The sequence below is a fragment of the Plasmodium brasilianum genome, chromosome 8 (genome assembly GCF_023973825.1).
Source record: "Plasmodium brasilianum strain Bolivian I chromosome 8, whole genome shotgun sequence".
Lineage (NCBI taxonomy): Eukaryota > Apicomplexa > Aconoidasida > Haemosporida > Plasmodiidae > Plasmodium > Plasmodium brasilianum.
In genome coordinates this window covers 1,747,095-1,765,014 of record NC_090121.1, presented here as the reverse complement: position 1 = coordinate 1,765,014, position 17,920 = coordinate 1,747,095, and the positions used below count along the sequence as shown (strand labels likewise).

Below are 17,920 nucleotides of genomic sequence, written 5' to 3'. Positions count from 1 at the left end.
AATATATATATATGTATATATAAAAAAGTAAACGGAAAAAGGGATGATATATATAAAAATAACAAAAAAGGAATACATAAGCGAAGAAAAAGAAGGCTGAAATAAAAATATGAAAACTTAAACACTACAAAACCATATTAATAATAATAAAACTGAAATACTAGAATAAGCACTCGAATCTTAAGAAGTAAACAGAGCTCACGCAAAAAAAGGAAAAAAAAAAAATAATAAAAGAGGAAAAGGAAATGGAAAATCTTCACAATTATTGCACACAATATGTGCAACGTGTACATATATATATACAAATATGTGCACATACGCACGTATATAGGTACACAACATGTGAACATATACACGCACATATATATATATATATATATATATATATATATATATATATATATATATACGTAAAATATACAACCGTTACGCGCAGTGGTTAACGGAACGGTGTGTTCCCTCTTCTGCTTTGCTAATTCATCAAGAAGTCTGCGTAAATTTCATCGAGATCTACTTCGAAAAACAAATCGTTGATGTCGTTTTCAACGGAATTTAACTCTTTCAACAAAATAAGGGTTTCATCCTTTGGTTTTTTCATGGAATATTTATAGAAATTCATTTTTATTTTTTTCGATAAATAGACTAAAACTAATGGTACATTTTTACATGAATGGATAGATATATTTTTTTTCTTTTTTTTTCTTCTTTTAGAAAATTCGTTAACATCATGATTCATTAAGCAATGTACATGGTTCCACTTTTCATTTGTCTTATAACAAATATCATCTGATGAAAATTCTTCGTCATTTTTAATATTCACCATTATGTTATCTATGTTGTTCAAGTTGTTTATATTATTTGAACTGCTATTGCTTACATCATGATTATCAGAGTAGTCAGATAACATATTGTTTATATTTTTGGAAAAGTTATTTGAGAAATTACTTCTAATTGAATTTATGGATGAACTGCTCAAATTGTTATCACACGAAGAGTACACGGATAATCCATTTTTGGTATTTAAAATATACTCACTTAAATAATTGTTGCAGTAGTAGAAATTCTTTTTTAAATTGTTTGTGTCCTCATTAGTGTAGACATTATCTCCTTCGTCTTCCTCTTCTTCGTCTAAAAGTTTCATCGAATTAGCATTATTATTATTGCTATTATTATTACTGCTATTATTATTGTTCCTATTATCGTTATTGCTATTACTATTATTATTATTATTATCATTGTTGCTACTGCTAATACCCTCCCCAGTTACTTCTAACCCATTTTTGCTTAAATTCCTCGGACTCGTTTCACCATTAGCATCACTTTCTAGTGCATGCCTCTTATTATTATAAGTACTTGATGGTGCATACAACTTTTCAATAATATCAAGGAAAGCAACAAATTTAGATTCATCATTTTTTCCTTTATTTAGCATCATATTTTTTCTCAAATTATGTGCCACTGACATGCTACTATTATTTTTGTTATAATAATCTTCTTGGTTGGCATTGAGCAAAATGGTCAGTATGTTATCACTCTTTTCATTATCGCTGTCTTTTGATCTGTCTCTTGGCATGTTTCTAATTCCTCCCCTTCCTCCTTCACTATATGCCGAGTACCCCTCTTCCCCTGTACCCTTTTTTTTGCCTATCATTTCGTGTTCACCCCTCGAGTAGTTCCCAGTATTACCGTTACTACTGTCACTATTGCTATTAATGGGGTCACTCTGTACTACGTTATGTGCACCATTTGCTATTGAATCATTGCCGTTTTCAGTTTTGCCCCATTTTGCGCCTTTCTCCTGCAGGTTACCGCTAACATCAGTGTTGTATCTATTCTTATGATGCAACTCGTTATGGCTTTCCACTCCCTGCAATCTAAGAGAGATACTTTCATCATAAATAGAAATATTCCCAGTACTTTCCTTGTCGTTCGTCGAAGAACAGGTATACATAATAGCACCACCCCTACTACTACTATCATCATAATTATACTTCCTCCTTGAGTGAATGTCTTTCCTGTAAGAATCTCTAGTTCTACTTACATAATTCCCCATATCCTTATGTCTAGAGAAGAAATTTTTTTTTATTGATATATCTTTAAAGAAAATCCATGAATAAAAATTTATAAAGCTAACATTTCTTTTAACTAATATATTTATGATAATTAACAAAGTTCTAAGTAATGATAATACATCCGCATTATTATATGAATTAAAATCATACATATAATTATCATCATCCTTTTCGACATTCTTAATATTCTCAACAGCTATTTTGTATTTGACCCTTTCCACATGATATATCTGTAATATTAATGATATAAAGGTGGGTATAATTATATATATTTCATTTTCATCATTTTTTATAATTATTGTACATATTAAAATTAGTATTTCTCTATATAATTTTAAATCTGTGCAAAACTTCAAATACTCCGAAATATTTTCTGCAATTTTTGGTAAATGACATAGGTAGAAATTTCTGTTTCCTGCTAATATTATTAATGATAATTTATTTATATAATTAATTCTAGAATTTATAATATTAAATTTTAAGGAGAAGATACTACTAGTAGGGACTAGTAACAATTCGTCTATATTTGACTCGTTCAATTTTTTGAAAATACTTGACAAAGCCTTTAAACACCGTATATCAATATTAGATATATAAGAGTACAAATCAAAGGTAATCTTTTTTATATAATATTTACAGTTATAATTATAATCTATCAATAGATTCATTATTAAAAAAAAGGAATATCTGTAAAAAACATTCTGTATACTGTTATTATAAATTAAAGATATATATTTACTAAAATTTTCGTAAAAAAGGGTAACAGAAGACTCGCATATATAACTTTTTGCTATATTATTACTACTAGTTGTAGCTGTACCAGTTGCGGCAGTAGTACTAGTAGTCGCACCACCAGCAGTACTACTTAAAGCAGTTGTTACTGTATTGTAATTCACTGCATGGTAAAAACACATGAGCAAAAAAGACAGAGCATTAATTGCTGCTATTTCGGAATAATCATTTATGTTAAAATTCTTTTCAATTAAATTGATATTTTTCATATATATGTATCTTATATTTTTCTTTTTTTTAAAAAAATTATTATTTATAAAATAATTTTGTATTATATAATGAATATGGAAAGGATGCACAAAGTCAGGTAGTGGAGTCTGAACATTGTAATTATTTTTCACATTCTTTGAATAATAGCTATATAACGAGACTTGTATTAAAATGCTTATTTGTTCTAATATTATTTTCTTCTGTAACTTGTCGTTAAATACATATATATGATTATTTTCTATAATAAATAAAATATACAAAAACCATAAACTGCTCATAATATTCTGTGAAGTTTGTGTTATTTTCTTAATGAAGGCAAACATGAAGTCTATAAAGTGGTTAATTATTCTCTTCGTTAATGTGCATATATTCAGATATATGTTAAACAAAAAATACATATATTCATTTATATTAATTTTTGCCTTATGTTTATCATAATAATTTAATAAGTCATCTAAAATTTTTATTAAAATATCATCACTAAACTCTGTCAATAATGTCATTGAAAAGGATAACTTTTTTTTTTCTATACATTCATCTGAATTGTTCATTACAATCATACTTTTTTTTATCGAATTTTTACTGAACTTGTTCATAAAATTTAATTTTTTTAATAATTGTTTTTCCCTCTTAAAATATTCCCTAATCTTCTCTCTTTTAATTTTCTTATTTCCTAACACTAATCCATTTTGATCTATGAAGCTTTCTAGTTCGATTTTTTCTACTTCCACTTCATCCGCGTCATATTCCTCGTCCTCTTCTTCGTCATATTGCTCATCATACCATTCGTTATACCGTTCACCATATTGTTCATCATCATCATCATCCTGCATAACTTTATTTCTACTTAAATTTTTTTTTTTTTTTTTTTTTAACCCTGTGTTGTCTCTTTTCCCTTGAAAAAAATCATGCTTACCACTTGCCTTCTCCTTATTATACTCATTTCTATTTTTTATATACTCTTTAAAAATTGAATACAAATTATCAATAAATAGAAAATCCTTACGTGTGATAAAATAAAGCAATTTATTTATGGAAATAACATTTTTAAGGCATATCTTGAGTAGCACTACTCTTTTATTCCTTTTATATCCCTCGCTCTGTGTGTTATTATTTTTATTTAGCTTACTACTACCCTTGTAATTGTATATAAAAGAATTTTCATATTTATTTGACCGTTCCAGTGTGTTTTCATCCATCTTCGTAATAGCATTGCTACTAGCATTGTTGTTGTTGTTGTTGTTGTTGTTGCTGCTGTCGCTGTTGCTGTTGTTTATATTGTTTATATTGTTTATATTGTTCATACTGTTCATACTGTTCATACTGTTCATACTGTTCATACAGTTCATACTATTAACATTGTTCATATATTTCATACTGTTAACATTGTTACTGTAGATATCATTATTATTTCCATCGTTACTACCAATGTTGCTGCCAATATTACTTCCAGTATTCGTGTTGTAGTTTATCTCTTTAAGCATGTCTTCTTTCATCATATTTCCACTAAAATTTAATTTGCTACTACTGAAAACCTCCTTTTCCATATCACTCTTTTTTGGAAAAATATTTGAGTTTTCGCTATTCCCTGGTAAACTATAGGGATCAGCTTTAACAACATTACCTTCCTTAATAAAAGCCATACTTCCACTGTTATTGTTATTATGAACGGACATATCTACCTCGAGATTATTATTTCCACTATCTGTACCAATCATGTTCAAACTACTATCAAAATTTACGCTCTTGTAATAACCGCTGCTGTAATTATTGCTGTCTCTTAAACTGCTCGGAGACGCATTCTTACTGTACAACATATTCGGGTTCATCCTATCTTCACTATTTACATTGTTCATATTTTCATTGTAGATAAATTTACTGCTATTCATATAAGAAACATTGACATCTCGACTATTACTAGCATTGCGGCTACTAATGTTGTTATTGCTGTCATTGCCGTATGCATAAGCATTTGCATTAACATTGTTACTCATGTTGCTATTCAAATATTCATTGTTCCCCTTATTGCTGTTCATCTGTCGAGTAACCAAATCATTGCTACTACTATTGTGCATGTTATTCTTTTCATTTAAATGGTTAAAACTACTGTTCTCAAAGCCGTAATTCGTTCCTATGTAGTTGTTACTACTAAAAGATGATTCATTCGCTCCCACAGCAATAAACTCGTTCTTATCAAAGTTACTGTCATTTAGGTTCGCTCGTCTATCTTCTCTCCTGTCTTCTCTCCTGTCTTCTCTTCTGTCTTCTCGTCTGTCTTCTCGTCTGTCTTCTCGTCTGTCGTCCCTACTGTCTACACATATAATTTCATTCACGTTACCACTGTTGACGTGTTCCCCAGTGGAGGTAAACCTATTTCCAAGATTCGCGTGGCTGTTAACTTTCCCTTCTTCATGATAATAAGAGTAACTGTTGTTTCTTCTATATGTGTTGTACTGGTTTCCATCACTCATAGTGTTGTTCACATTAATCATATTTAAGTCCTTATCCATGTTGTTCTTAATCTTATTCCCATCATTAAGATGGTTTCCAATTGTATTCTTATTAATGCTATTGTTCAAATTGTTCATGGTGTTGTTCCTGATATTATCTATGTTACCCATAGGATCCTGTCTACCATTTATATTTGTATTCTCTCCTATGTTCATTGAGTTCACCCCTCTGGAATCGTTCGTATTTAGATTTGCACTAACTCCAGCACTCCTATCATTGTCATTCTTATAGGTGGGATTCAAGTGCACACCACCGACACTGCCACTGCCATTGTTTGCATTATTATTACTACTATTCGTATTGATATGATTACTACTATTCGTATTGATATGATTACTACCATTCGTATTGGTATGATTACTACTATTCGTATTGATATGATTACTACCATTCGTATTGGTATGATTACTACTATTCGTATTGATATGATTACTACTATTCGTATTGATATGATTACTACCATTCGTATTGATATGATTACTACCATTCGTATTGGTATGATTACTACTATTCGTATTGGTATGATTACTACCATTCGTATTGGTATGATTACTACTATTCGTATTGATATGATTACTACCATTCGTATTGGTATGATTACTACTATTCGTATTTGGATGTGTATTAGTATTATTCGCGCTTATGTTATTACCCGTGCTATTCACACCGCTTTTGCCGTTTCCGTTGAACATATTACCCCCAGTCATACCAGCGCTCACACCACTCATATTCGCACTCACTTCGTTGTAGATGTTACTGCTGTTGTTGTGTTCATTATAAATGCTGCTATTATTATTGTTGTACATGTAACTGTTGTTATTCAAATTCGTGTTCTTATCATCGCTGTTCATCAGGTTCTTGTTATTCTTGTAATATAATCTTAATTTTTTTTTTATAAAAGCATACAAATTAAAAATTACAGAAAAAAGTGTAGATATATTTTTATGCTGCATATTAATAAATTTGTCATCTGTCTTAATACAAAAGATACTACAAAAACTTTCAGTTGAAATTTTATTTTCATTCAAACTATTTTCAATATCATCAATTGATATGTTTTCATATTCATATTTATTTTCAAATTTTATATCATTTTTTATTTCATTTTTTATTTCACTTTTCATTTCATCTCGATAAATTAATTTAAAAATTTCAGTTAAAAATTGACAAAATTTCATAATAAAAAAAATATTTTTCTTTTTTTTTTGATTTTCAATTTTAATTATATATAAAAGATCTAAGAAAAAAACAGTTAAGTAATATGCCTTCACATCTTTTTCATCAATTATATTTTCAATTAGATAAATAATTGTTTTTAGTACCTCTTTATATATGACTTGTTCATTTAAATTAAATATAACTGTCATTGATTTTCTTAATATACTAAATATAAAAACATCATTTTTAATTGTCTGGTTGTTTCTATTTATAACTTCAAAATGATGCTTACTTGATGATATAAACTCTTCATAATTATTGTATTTTGTAATTCGTTTAAAACTCTTTTCCTTATCAACAGCTTCATCAGTAAATATACTCTTTCCTGTGTTCTTTTCATATAAGGGCAAAACATATCTAATAAAGTTTATTAGTTGTATCTGTAAAATGTAGTACTTCTTTACAGTAAAATAATAATATAAGAATAAAAAATGATGAATTATTAATCTATAATAATAATTTAATATTTTCATATATTCAAATTTTTTGTAATGACTAATATTAAACAAATTTATTAACATGTTAATAATATCTCTCTTGAATTCAAGTAGACTGTTATGTTTTAACGAATTCTTTTCCTTTTGTACTATGTTGTTGTTACCACTGTTGTTCAGTTCACTTATATTTTCATTTAAATATATTATTTTTAAAAATAAAATAAAAAATACATCCAAATAATTTCGAAAAAAAAAAGAATTTATATTACCTTCTGTACATATATAACAAATTATTATGGCCATGTTCTTTTCATAATTCGATAAGGTCATCTTACTTCTAGCATTGTACATTTTCTTGCTCACCTTTTGTTTGTATAACCAATACATGAAATTTTCCACATTGCAGAAGAAAAAGTTTATGTAGTCGAATTTGCATTTGAGCTTTTTCAAGTACTTCTCATAACTGCGCATGGTGCTGCTGCTGTTGTAGTTGCTGCTGCTGTTGTGGTTGCTGCTGCTGTTGTGGTTGCTGCTGTTGTTGTGGTTACTACTGCTGTTGTTGTTCTCACTTCCGTTCCCGCTTTCATAGCCATTACTATTGTTTTTACTGTTATAGATATTATTGTTGTTGTTAATGCTGTTAACGCTGCCCTTAACACCACTCTTAGCGCTATTTTTAATACCGCCTTTTATTCTACTTTTTATTCCACTTTTAACACTACCCTTAATACCATTTCTATCGTTATTACTCCGCATCGTCATCATCATCATGCTCTGCTGATCTGTGTTCGTGTTCAACTGTTCGTGGCTCTGGTTGATCATATCAGTGCACCCACTATGATTTACATACCTTACGTTTCTCCCATGCGAAACGCTTCTACCACTGGAAACGTTGAGAGATGCACCTAAGTTGCTTACTACATTTCCTGTACTTATATCATCTACAGATACCAAGCTGTTCATGCGTGCACGGTCAATTTCTTCAGCAAGGAATAAATTTTCAATTTCTGTTATCAAATCGAACATACTAATAATTATATTGTCAAATATATAAGCAAGATTTTTCTTGTTACTTTTAATATATTTCACAAGATAATAATTAATAAGAGTATTTTTTTTATTATAAAGTTTAAATATATCATGTGTTAAATTATAAAAATTGGAATGAATAATATGATATTCATTCGTTTTATTATTAATTATATATTCTAGTATAACCTTAACATTTATAGTTAATTCGCTTGTATTTTTATTTTTTAAGCTTTTTCTTAAAATCTTTAAACAGTATATATTATCACAAAAAAAATATAAATAATTTATATCAAAAAATAATCTAATAAATTTTTTATTCTTTTTTAATAATATAATATAATTAAATATATGATTTACTATTTTGTTTGAGTATACTAAAATATTTTCAACAAAATTTTTGTTAAAAAGTAATTCTTGTTCTGTATTACTAAAATAATTATGATATTTGTTCATATTATTATCTGTTAACTCATCTAAATATTTCATTTCGTTCAATTCACCTTTTAAATCTTTCTCATCTTTATCATCCCCACTGTTATCACTCTCATCCTTATCATCATCACTGTCATCACTGTCGTCTTCATCATTATCATCGTTATACTCATTAAACTCGTTATATTCATCATCATTTAAATTTTCATCCCTAAAAATATTTTTGCTTCCATTATTCCTAAGAAGCCGAATCTGCTTATCTCTAACATAAGTGATATCCTCTAATTTTCTTCTCTGTCTTTTGTACAACTTTTGAAAAGCTATTCCTTTTATTTTATAATTCTTAAGCAATGATTTGTTAAAATTTATCCTTACCACGTGCAGATATAAAAAACACCAAAAGTAAAATTTATTTTTATTTTCGCTAGTACAATTTTTTAAAATATGTCTTAGAAAATAATAACAACTCCCACTCAAGTTTTCCTTGTCAACTAACATATGATAATTATAAAATAAAAAAATAATACATTCATAATTATTTGTAAAAAAATATAAATCCATGTTTTTAATAATTGCATCAATTAAATTATACTTCAACCTACGTCTATATTTTATTAAAATTTCTAAAAAATATTCATCATTTTCTATTCTCATTGTGCTTCCACTGCTTTTCTCATATACTTTATTATTGTCATTCATGGAAGCCCTCTCATAGTAGTAACCCCTATTGTTCGGCAACACCCCCTTACTATTACTACCGCTGAGGAGGTTATGGCTACGCCTGTTACTGCTACTTGTTCTTTTGCCATCATAATTGCCATTATAATTGCCGCTACAATTGCCACTATAATTGCCGCTGTAATTTCCACTATAATTGCCGCTATAATTTCCACTATAATTGGCACTATAATTTCCACTATAGATACCGCTGCTTTCATTTTCAAGCCGCTCCTTCTTTATGTTCGCCTTTTCGTTACTATATTGCTCAGAATTGCTCTTTCCGTAAAGGACCGAATCATATGCCCTCACATCCCCCATTTTTTGCACATTCATTTTGTTTTCTTCTATTACAAAACTGCTGCTTACTTCTGCTTTACTCCACTGAGTTGAAGGATCTCCACTATTAGCACCACCTCCAATGTTGGACGCAGCTACAGCTAATACGCCATTCCGAGCGCTGTAACCACTTGCAACAATCGATGAACACATCGCAGGCGCACCCACAGAGCCGTAGTCCCCCCCTCCTCCTCTTTTCATCAAGAGACGCTGGTATATACCATTCTTTATTAAAAATATAAAGCACTTATTCATGTAATAGTTGTTATAATGCGTAACAAAAAAATAAAAATAATACAAAGCGCTGTGCCTCCCGGATACCACATCATTTGAATCTATAAAATACTTCTCATTTAAATCTTTTACATGACTATACTTCTTTATAATGCTTACTATGCGCATATTCAAAAACATTAAAAGCTTCAATATTGCAGTATTAAACAAAAATAAAAAATATATATATAAATGTCTACTTATTTGCTTTATAAATTCAACAAAAAATGTCATAATATTTAATAAGTTAATAAATTTTTTTATATATATATATATATTATTTCTGAACAGTACATTATTATTTTTTAAAAAATAAAAAGTATGTAAAAATACATTCATAATATTTTCATAACTAATTAAATTTAAATTTAACACATTTTTAAAAAATATTTTAATCTCTTTATTAGTTCTATACCTATAACAAAATTTTAATAAATATAAAAATACATTTTCCATAATATATTTATTTACATATACATAATCTTTATTTTTAAATAAAATATATAAAACTTCCGACACATTCAGATGATTATCATTAAATTTATTTTCCAACATATCAATGATTGTTTCATAAAATATTTTATAATTTTCATAATTTATACTATCTTTAAAATTCTTTTCATCATTAGTCTCATATAAATACAAATATTTAAAAATTCTTCTATTCAAACCAATGTCTGATCTTTGTAATAAAAATATTACATTCCTTGTAATTATCTTTTTGCTGATATCGTTAAAAAGTACATCATTTGACGTTTCGCTTTCTTCATTTCTCCATATATTGCTATACTCCTCCTCCTTATTTTCTCCTCTACTTGTATCATTGTGGTTATCCATATCATACCTTACTTTTTTACCATCTTCCAATTTAGACCCTCCATAAGTCTCTTCCCTCTTAGTGCCATTACCCCCCATGCTGTAACTAACCCCACCACTGTTACTCATTCTATTGTTGCTATCGCTGTTATCATAGTTGTACACCCCACCATAATTTGAGCTCATCTCAACGTTTCCCCTGTTACCCCTCCTTCCCCCTGAACCATCATACTTGTCCTCGATAACATTCATATTATCACGATCATCAAAAACAATGTTTGTGTTAAATTTTTCATTATTATTACATTTGTCAATCCGATCAAATGTTAGATGATTTTTGTAAGAAACATTATCCTGTTCATAATTTAACACCTTGCTATCTAAATTATTCCACTGTTCATCATTTAGTATTCTCATTTTATCCCCAGCACCTCGTTCGTCCAATCCTCCTCCTGCAATGGAGCTGCTCACGTCATACTCACCTTCATCGAGCAAATTAGATCGTACGTGCATCTGTACATTATTGTTATGGTTGTTATGATTGTCATCATTTCTGTCGTTCCTATGTCCGCTAATGCCGCTAACACCACTATCATTGTCATCATTCCTTTCACTACTACCCTTGTTCTTACCATCCTGAAGTAAGTACTCATCATTTAACTGTAAACTGTATGCCTTATCTTGAAATGATACGCTTTTATTTTCATTACTTAGAATAACGGATGCGCTTACATTATTTTCAGCACGTTGGTCCTTACTACTATTGCTACTATTGTTATTTTGATGCTCTTCGGGATGCTGCTTCTGATACTGTTGATGCGGTTCAGGACAAGATCGTGTAGATATCCTATAATCAGTGCTTTTATTCTTATCAATTATTTTTTTTCTGCTTTTATTATTAACATGAGATAAAGGAAAATTGTTTATTAACAAACTTAAGGTGATCCGCTGATTTAATATATTTTTATCATTTAAACAAAAAATTATGGATGATAAGACAAGATCATCTTTATATGGTAATAGTACCTTAATTCTTTCTTTAGAAAGCAAATATATTTGAGGGCTAAATGATGTTTCTAAAAAATTTAATATATTTGTTCTAATTTCATTATGCCTTAATAACAGTAACCATATATTGTTAAAAAATATACTTTCCCCTATGTAATTATTTATTGAATATATATATAACAGTATATTGTTATCACTATCTACAACATTGAAAAGTGAGAGTAACAACGCGTATGCAAATACATACACATTTTCTCTTAAGTTTAGTATACTTTTTATATTTTTAAAATATATAGTTTTTAAATTAATTGTACAATGTAACATAAATTCAAATATTCCCGAACAGAGAACATGAATATTATTAATAAAGAAATCTTTTTCTACTTTTTTAAATATGGTTGAATATATTATTAATGCCTTCGAATGTACACCTGAGGGTAATAATGGATTTAAGCATTGTGACAACCGCCTAAATAATAAAAACTTGGATGATATATCAACAAATGTTTCATACTTTTCTATCGTCAAATACAATTTCTGTAATATATTACTTAAATCTGCCCACTCCTGAACTTTTTCAAAAAGTAATAAAATGTTTGTTATGTCATTGTTTAGCTTCTTCTTTAATATTCTATTCGATTCATCGCTTTTTTTTAGCATCTTTCACATCATACGCACGTGCAACTGTTTAATAGTAGGGTCTAAAAGCGGACATGCCCATATACATATACACAAGCGCAAGCAACGTACAAATGGAAGTGCACACTTATGTATGTACAAAACGTGGAAGCCGTATAGCTTATAAAAAGGGAGTATAAAAAAAAAAATAATAATAAAAAGTAATAATAAAATGATTAAGGTATAAGCAACTGCCAAAAGTACACACGGTTAAAAATTGCTATGTGCCACGTACTAGATATGGACTAACATAGGCGATAAAAGGATAAGAAAAATGGAAAAGAAAAAATGAAAAATAATATTAAGTGAAGTAAAACGAAATAAAATTAAGAGAAGTAAAACGAAATAATATTAAGTGAAGTAAAACGAAATAAAATTAAGAGAAGTAAAACGAAATAAAATTAAGAGAAGTAAAAAGAAATAAAATTAAGAGAAGTAAAACGAAATAAAATTAAGAGAAGTAAATTGCAAATGGCATAAGAAGGACTAGCCAAAAGGGTACAAACAACCTTCGTTATACAGATTTCAAATTATACAAAACAGCATGGAAAAATAAACTTTCCATAAATGACAAAACGCTTATGTTTAAAAAAATTCAATTAAATTCTTGGAAAACTGAGTAAGCTAAGAAAAAAGAAACAACTATGGAGTAAAATGTAAGTAGTATTAAGTATGAATACATATGGGACGAAATGAACTAAAAAATGGCCGAACATACGAACGAAAAAATAAAGGACGGAACAAATGACAAGATAAATTACAAAGGATAAAGCAAAAAAAAAAAATTTCAAAAATATTGCTAAACTACTGCTAAACTACTGCTAAACTACTGCTAAACTACTGCTAAACTACTGCTAAACTACTGCTAAACTACTGCTAAACTACTGCTAAACTATTGCTAAACTATTGCTAAACTATTGCTAAAATATTGTAAAAAAATCGCGAAAAAAATGAACGTACAAAATGAACGTACAAAATGAACGTATAAAATGAACGAATAAAATGTAAAAAAAAGAAAAATGGTTATGCTACAATAAATATTCGAAAAAAATTATGTGAAAAATGATAAACTTTAAAGTTCTAGTAACATTAATACGATTAATAAGAAAGAGTACTGTATATATATATATATATATAGTATGTATGTTCATTTCGTCATGTACAAAAAGTAAAACATTAGCATCAAAGTTTTACCTAACCTGTTAAAAATTATCAAACATGCACGTATAAATATATAAATATGTATCCAAGTATGTATATATATATATATATGCAAAAAATACATACGGTACTTTGCATAAATTCATATACGCATATAACACAGAACAAGCATTTGTAGTACTAAAATGATGATATACAAATATATCATATATACATACGCCAAATATGACTAAACTATTCGACATGTATATAAAAACAGTTAGGGTGTTGTAGTGCCAAAAGAATATAAAAATTTATCAATTTCAAAATAAACTTATTATATTACCTTTAACAACATTTTTTATGGATATAATAATATGCACACACAAAAAAGAAAAATAATAAATATACGATTTTATTTATGTTTGTCCTATCGGAAAAAAAAAAGGCGTTAAAAGGTAGTGTGCGTGTACAATAGTATACATATATATACATACATATGTACATATATACATATATACATACATACATATATATATACATACATATATACATACATATATACAATATACATATATACATATATACATATATACATATATACATATATACATATATACATATATACATATATACATATATACATATATACGTTTATACATATATACATATATACATATATACATACATATATACATATGTAAAACGAAAAGGTAATAGTTTATAAAGAAAAAAAATAAATTAGTCGAAAGTAATGATTTTTAAATGGGTAATCTTAAATAATTCGTAATGCTGCATTTTAAAGTGTATTTTAAAATACATATGTATACATATGCATGAGTAAATAATCAGCATAGTGCCATTATGCAATAAAATTTTCATTTCGTCTTTAAAACACCATGTTATGTTTTATATTTCATTATTTATATTATTCATTATTATTCTTTTTACTTTTAAATTTTTGTCGTTTTTGTTTATTCCCCCTTCTTTTTACACCAAGTAAAAAACAAAACATACGGATTTTTCTGCAATGGACTGGATTTTTTTTTTTAATACATATATATATATATATATATATATATATATATATATATATATGCATATATGTATGCTCATATATACACAATAATCTATATGGAAGCGCGTGTACATTGTCATATATATAACTATATAGGCATATACATATATTTCATGGGGCAACAAGGAAAAACGGCAATACGGCATTTTATATTTATGTAAGTACCATTAATCGGGCGATGAAACGTCCGAATGAATACTAACAGAAAGTTAAAGATGATTGCTTTATTGCTTTATTGCTTTATTGCTTTATTGCGTTATTGCGTTATTGCGTAATTAAATTATTATCTTATAACGCTATTCCGTTATCCCATTTTTGCGTTTTTGCGTTTTTGCCTTTTTTAAAGCAAAATTGGAAAAATCGTAACACCCCCCCGGTTAAACCCACAAAAGGATGGCAAATGAACATAAAGAAAAATAAGCAGTAGTTACTTTTTTAAAACACATTCTTATCAATTTTTAGACAAAATGAACATTAAAGTATAACAGTAGTTAATACATTAACAGAATTTTGATTTTCAGTCATTTCATAATTGATGTTTACATTACTGATAATCTTTTATGTGTGAAAAAAGGAAAAAATAAAGGGTAATGAAATATAGCAGAATGAAGCAAAGTAAGGCAAAATAAAGCAAACTAAAGCGAAATACAACAAAACAGAATGAAATCAGCTTATGGGTACTTGTACATACATGCATATTTTGTATTCCACATATACAGATACAATGTTTCATGTTTCGTGTGCATAAGGTCAACGATGAAACTTCTAGTTAGTAACCATTTTTTTTTTTTCTTCTTTTTTTTTTTTTTACATCCAAATATTGAGATTCCGTTTTACATATTCATTAATATTAAAATTAAAGTGTAGGGGGAAAAAAAAAAAAAAAAAAAATTTGGAAAATATATAAAAGTGCGTTTCACTCCTCACCTTTGAGGTACAGAATTACAGGGCAATGATCAGACCCATAGAAATTATTATGAAATACACTGTACCCATGTATTTCGACATTATCTACACGGTTAAGAAAATTTTTTGAAACAATGAAATGGTCTATGCGCATTGCCTTGTTGCTCTGCTTTCCAAGCAGAAAAGGGCACCTCCATGTATATATATTATCATTAATATTTGATTTTTTAGAAACATCAATGGGATTTTTTGACGATTCTGTTTCTGCATTTTTCTCCTTCAAATTTTGTAGATATCTGTACGAATCAACTAAATCACCTGAGGTCAAAATTTTTTTAAAATTTTTTCTTTCAAAATCTGTACAACCGGGTTGTCCAATAAATTCTTTCGGTACATTATTACCCTTCTTCATTTTTCGAAATTCAGCAGGATGTGATAAGTCAATATCTTCTGGTGCAATATTCAAATCCCCAGTCCATATTAAATGCTTTTTATTTTTTAAATAAGAGACAAATTTTTCTAATTCTTCATCAAATAATCTTCGTCTTTCAAACTTTATTTTATCAAAACCGTTGTTTGGTGAGTATGTTGACAACAAATAGAAATCAGAAAACTCAACTAAAATTATTCTTCCTTCATCATGATGTATTTTTGAATCCATATCAAAAGAGAGATTATAACGAATAGATTTTACTTGTATTGTTTTTTTAATTAACACAAGCTGACCACTATATTTGATATTTGCTAAACTAAAATATGCATCATAATTTTTAAAATCATTTTTTAATATACTATCTATAATTTCATAATCAACTAAGCTTTTCTGGTCAGAGTTTTTAACCTTGCTTCTATCGCGTAAGCCATCATTTTTGTTTTTGTTTTTATTTTCATTTTTACTATCCCCTATATTCATTGCTGGTAATCTTACTTCTTGCAAACACCAAACGTCAGCATTAATTTTATTAAAAAAGTTCATAAAATTTTTCCATTTTTCTTTATTCTTATATCGTACTGTTATACTATTCATATTCCATGTTACTACTATTTTTACCTGTTCTTCACCTTTAGCTTCTAAATCGTTTGATTTATTTTCTTTTATTAGTACAGTCTTATTAACATTATTACCCTCCTCATGTACATATTTCGTATGTTCATTATATATATTATCATCGCTTTTAATGTTCACACCTTCTACTTTAGAAATGGCTAAACTATCCTCATTTTCTTCCTTCTTATAATAAATTTTTTTGTTCTCTTTTTCATCCATTTCAGTTTCATTGCTTTTGATTTTAATTGTTTCTTCTGTACTACTTGCCTTTTCAATATAAACTTTTAAACTATTTCCTATTCCTTTTACATTTGATGTAAAATAATTAGAAACCAGGTTATTCTGACTAAAATTCTCTTCCTTTAATTTGGGAATGAGTTTTGTTTTTTTGTTTATTTCGTAAGACTCACTATCACTACCTTCATCATTTGTTCCTCCATTCTTCCCCTCATTTTGTCTTTTCCTGTTCAACTGCACTTCGTTAATCATTATTATCTTACCTTTGTATTTATTTGAATATTTTGAGAGCAGCTGTATTTCTTTAATTTTGTAAACGTAATGAACTTTATTGTATAATTTTGCAATATTACAGCTGCTAATTTTCATTAATCTTTTTTTGTTATGCTTGGGCCTTTTGAAATTGAAAACTGGAGAGCTCTGCACACATGCAAGCGCATACACATGGGTATACGTATATATATATATATATATATATATATATATACGTATGTATGGGTGTGTGTTTGCGTGTATAAATGTGCATATGCCTTCAGATGTTCATATATGTACCCACACTTTCGCACACACTTAAACATATACACACACGTACAACAAAAGGGCGATCCAACTCAATCCGCTTTCTCTTAAAAGAATTACAAAAACAATGGTTTCCTAAAAACTGTAAGGAATTTTTATTACCTTTTAAAAATAAGTAAAACTAGCCAAAATGAAAACAATAAAAAGTTTTTAAACAAAGTACCAAAGAAAAGAAAAAAAAAACAAAAAAAAAACAAAAAAAAAACAAAAAATTATGTTAAAATATATTTTTAGCTAGCTCTCCACTGTATTAGCAATGAACATTATATTTTATATACACCCCCTCTTTCCTATACCCCCAATATTGTAATTCATTCCCTTTACCTTTCTTTCTGGTACTGAATACACAACAAAATGTATGGTCAAAAAATGGGAATAATTAGCAAAAATGAAGCTA

The 17,920-nt window shown here is 28.0% G+C and overlaps 2 protein-coding genes across 2 annotated transcripts; both read right to left on the bottom strand.

The window, feature by feature from the left end:
• Positions 1 to 472: 472 nt before the first annotated feature.
• MKS88_002537 (deopey-like protein) lies at positions 473 to 12,517 on the bottom strand (the record flags this gene model as incomplete). The annotated part of the gene is made up of 1 exon (XM_067215557.1): positions 473 to 12,517. One exon carries the CDS (start codon positions 12,515 to 12,517, stop codon positions 473 to 475), a length of 12,045 nt encoding a protein of 4,014 aa, XP_067073971.1.
• Positions 12,518 to 15,669: 3,152 nt separating this feature from the next.
• On the bottom strand, positions 15,670 to 17,313 carry MKS88_002536 (DNA-(apurinic or apyrimidinic site) lyase; the record flags this gene model as incomplete). Its single annotated transcript, XM_067215555.1, has 1 exon — positions 15,670 to 17,313. The coding sequence occupies one exon, from the start codon at positions 17,311 to 17,313 to the stop codon at positions 15,670 to 15,672; it is 1,644 nt and encodes a 547-aa protein (XP_067073970.1).
• Positions 17,314 to 17,920: the final 607 nt, after the last annotated feature.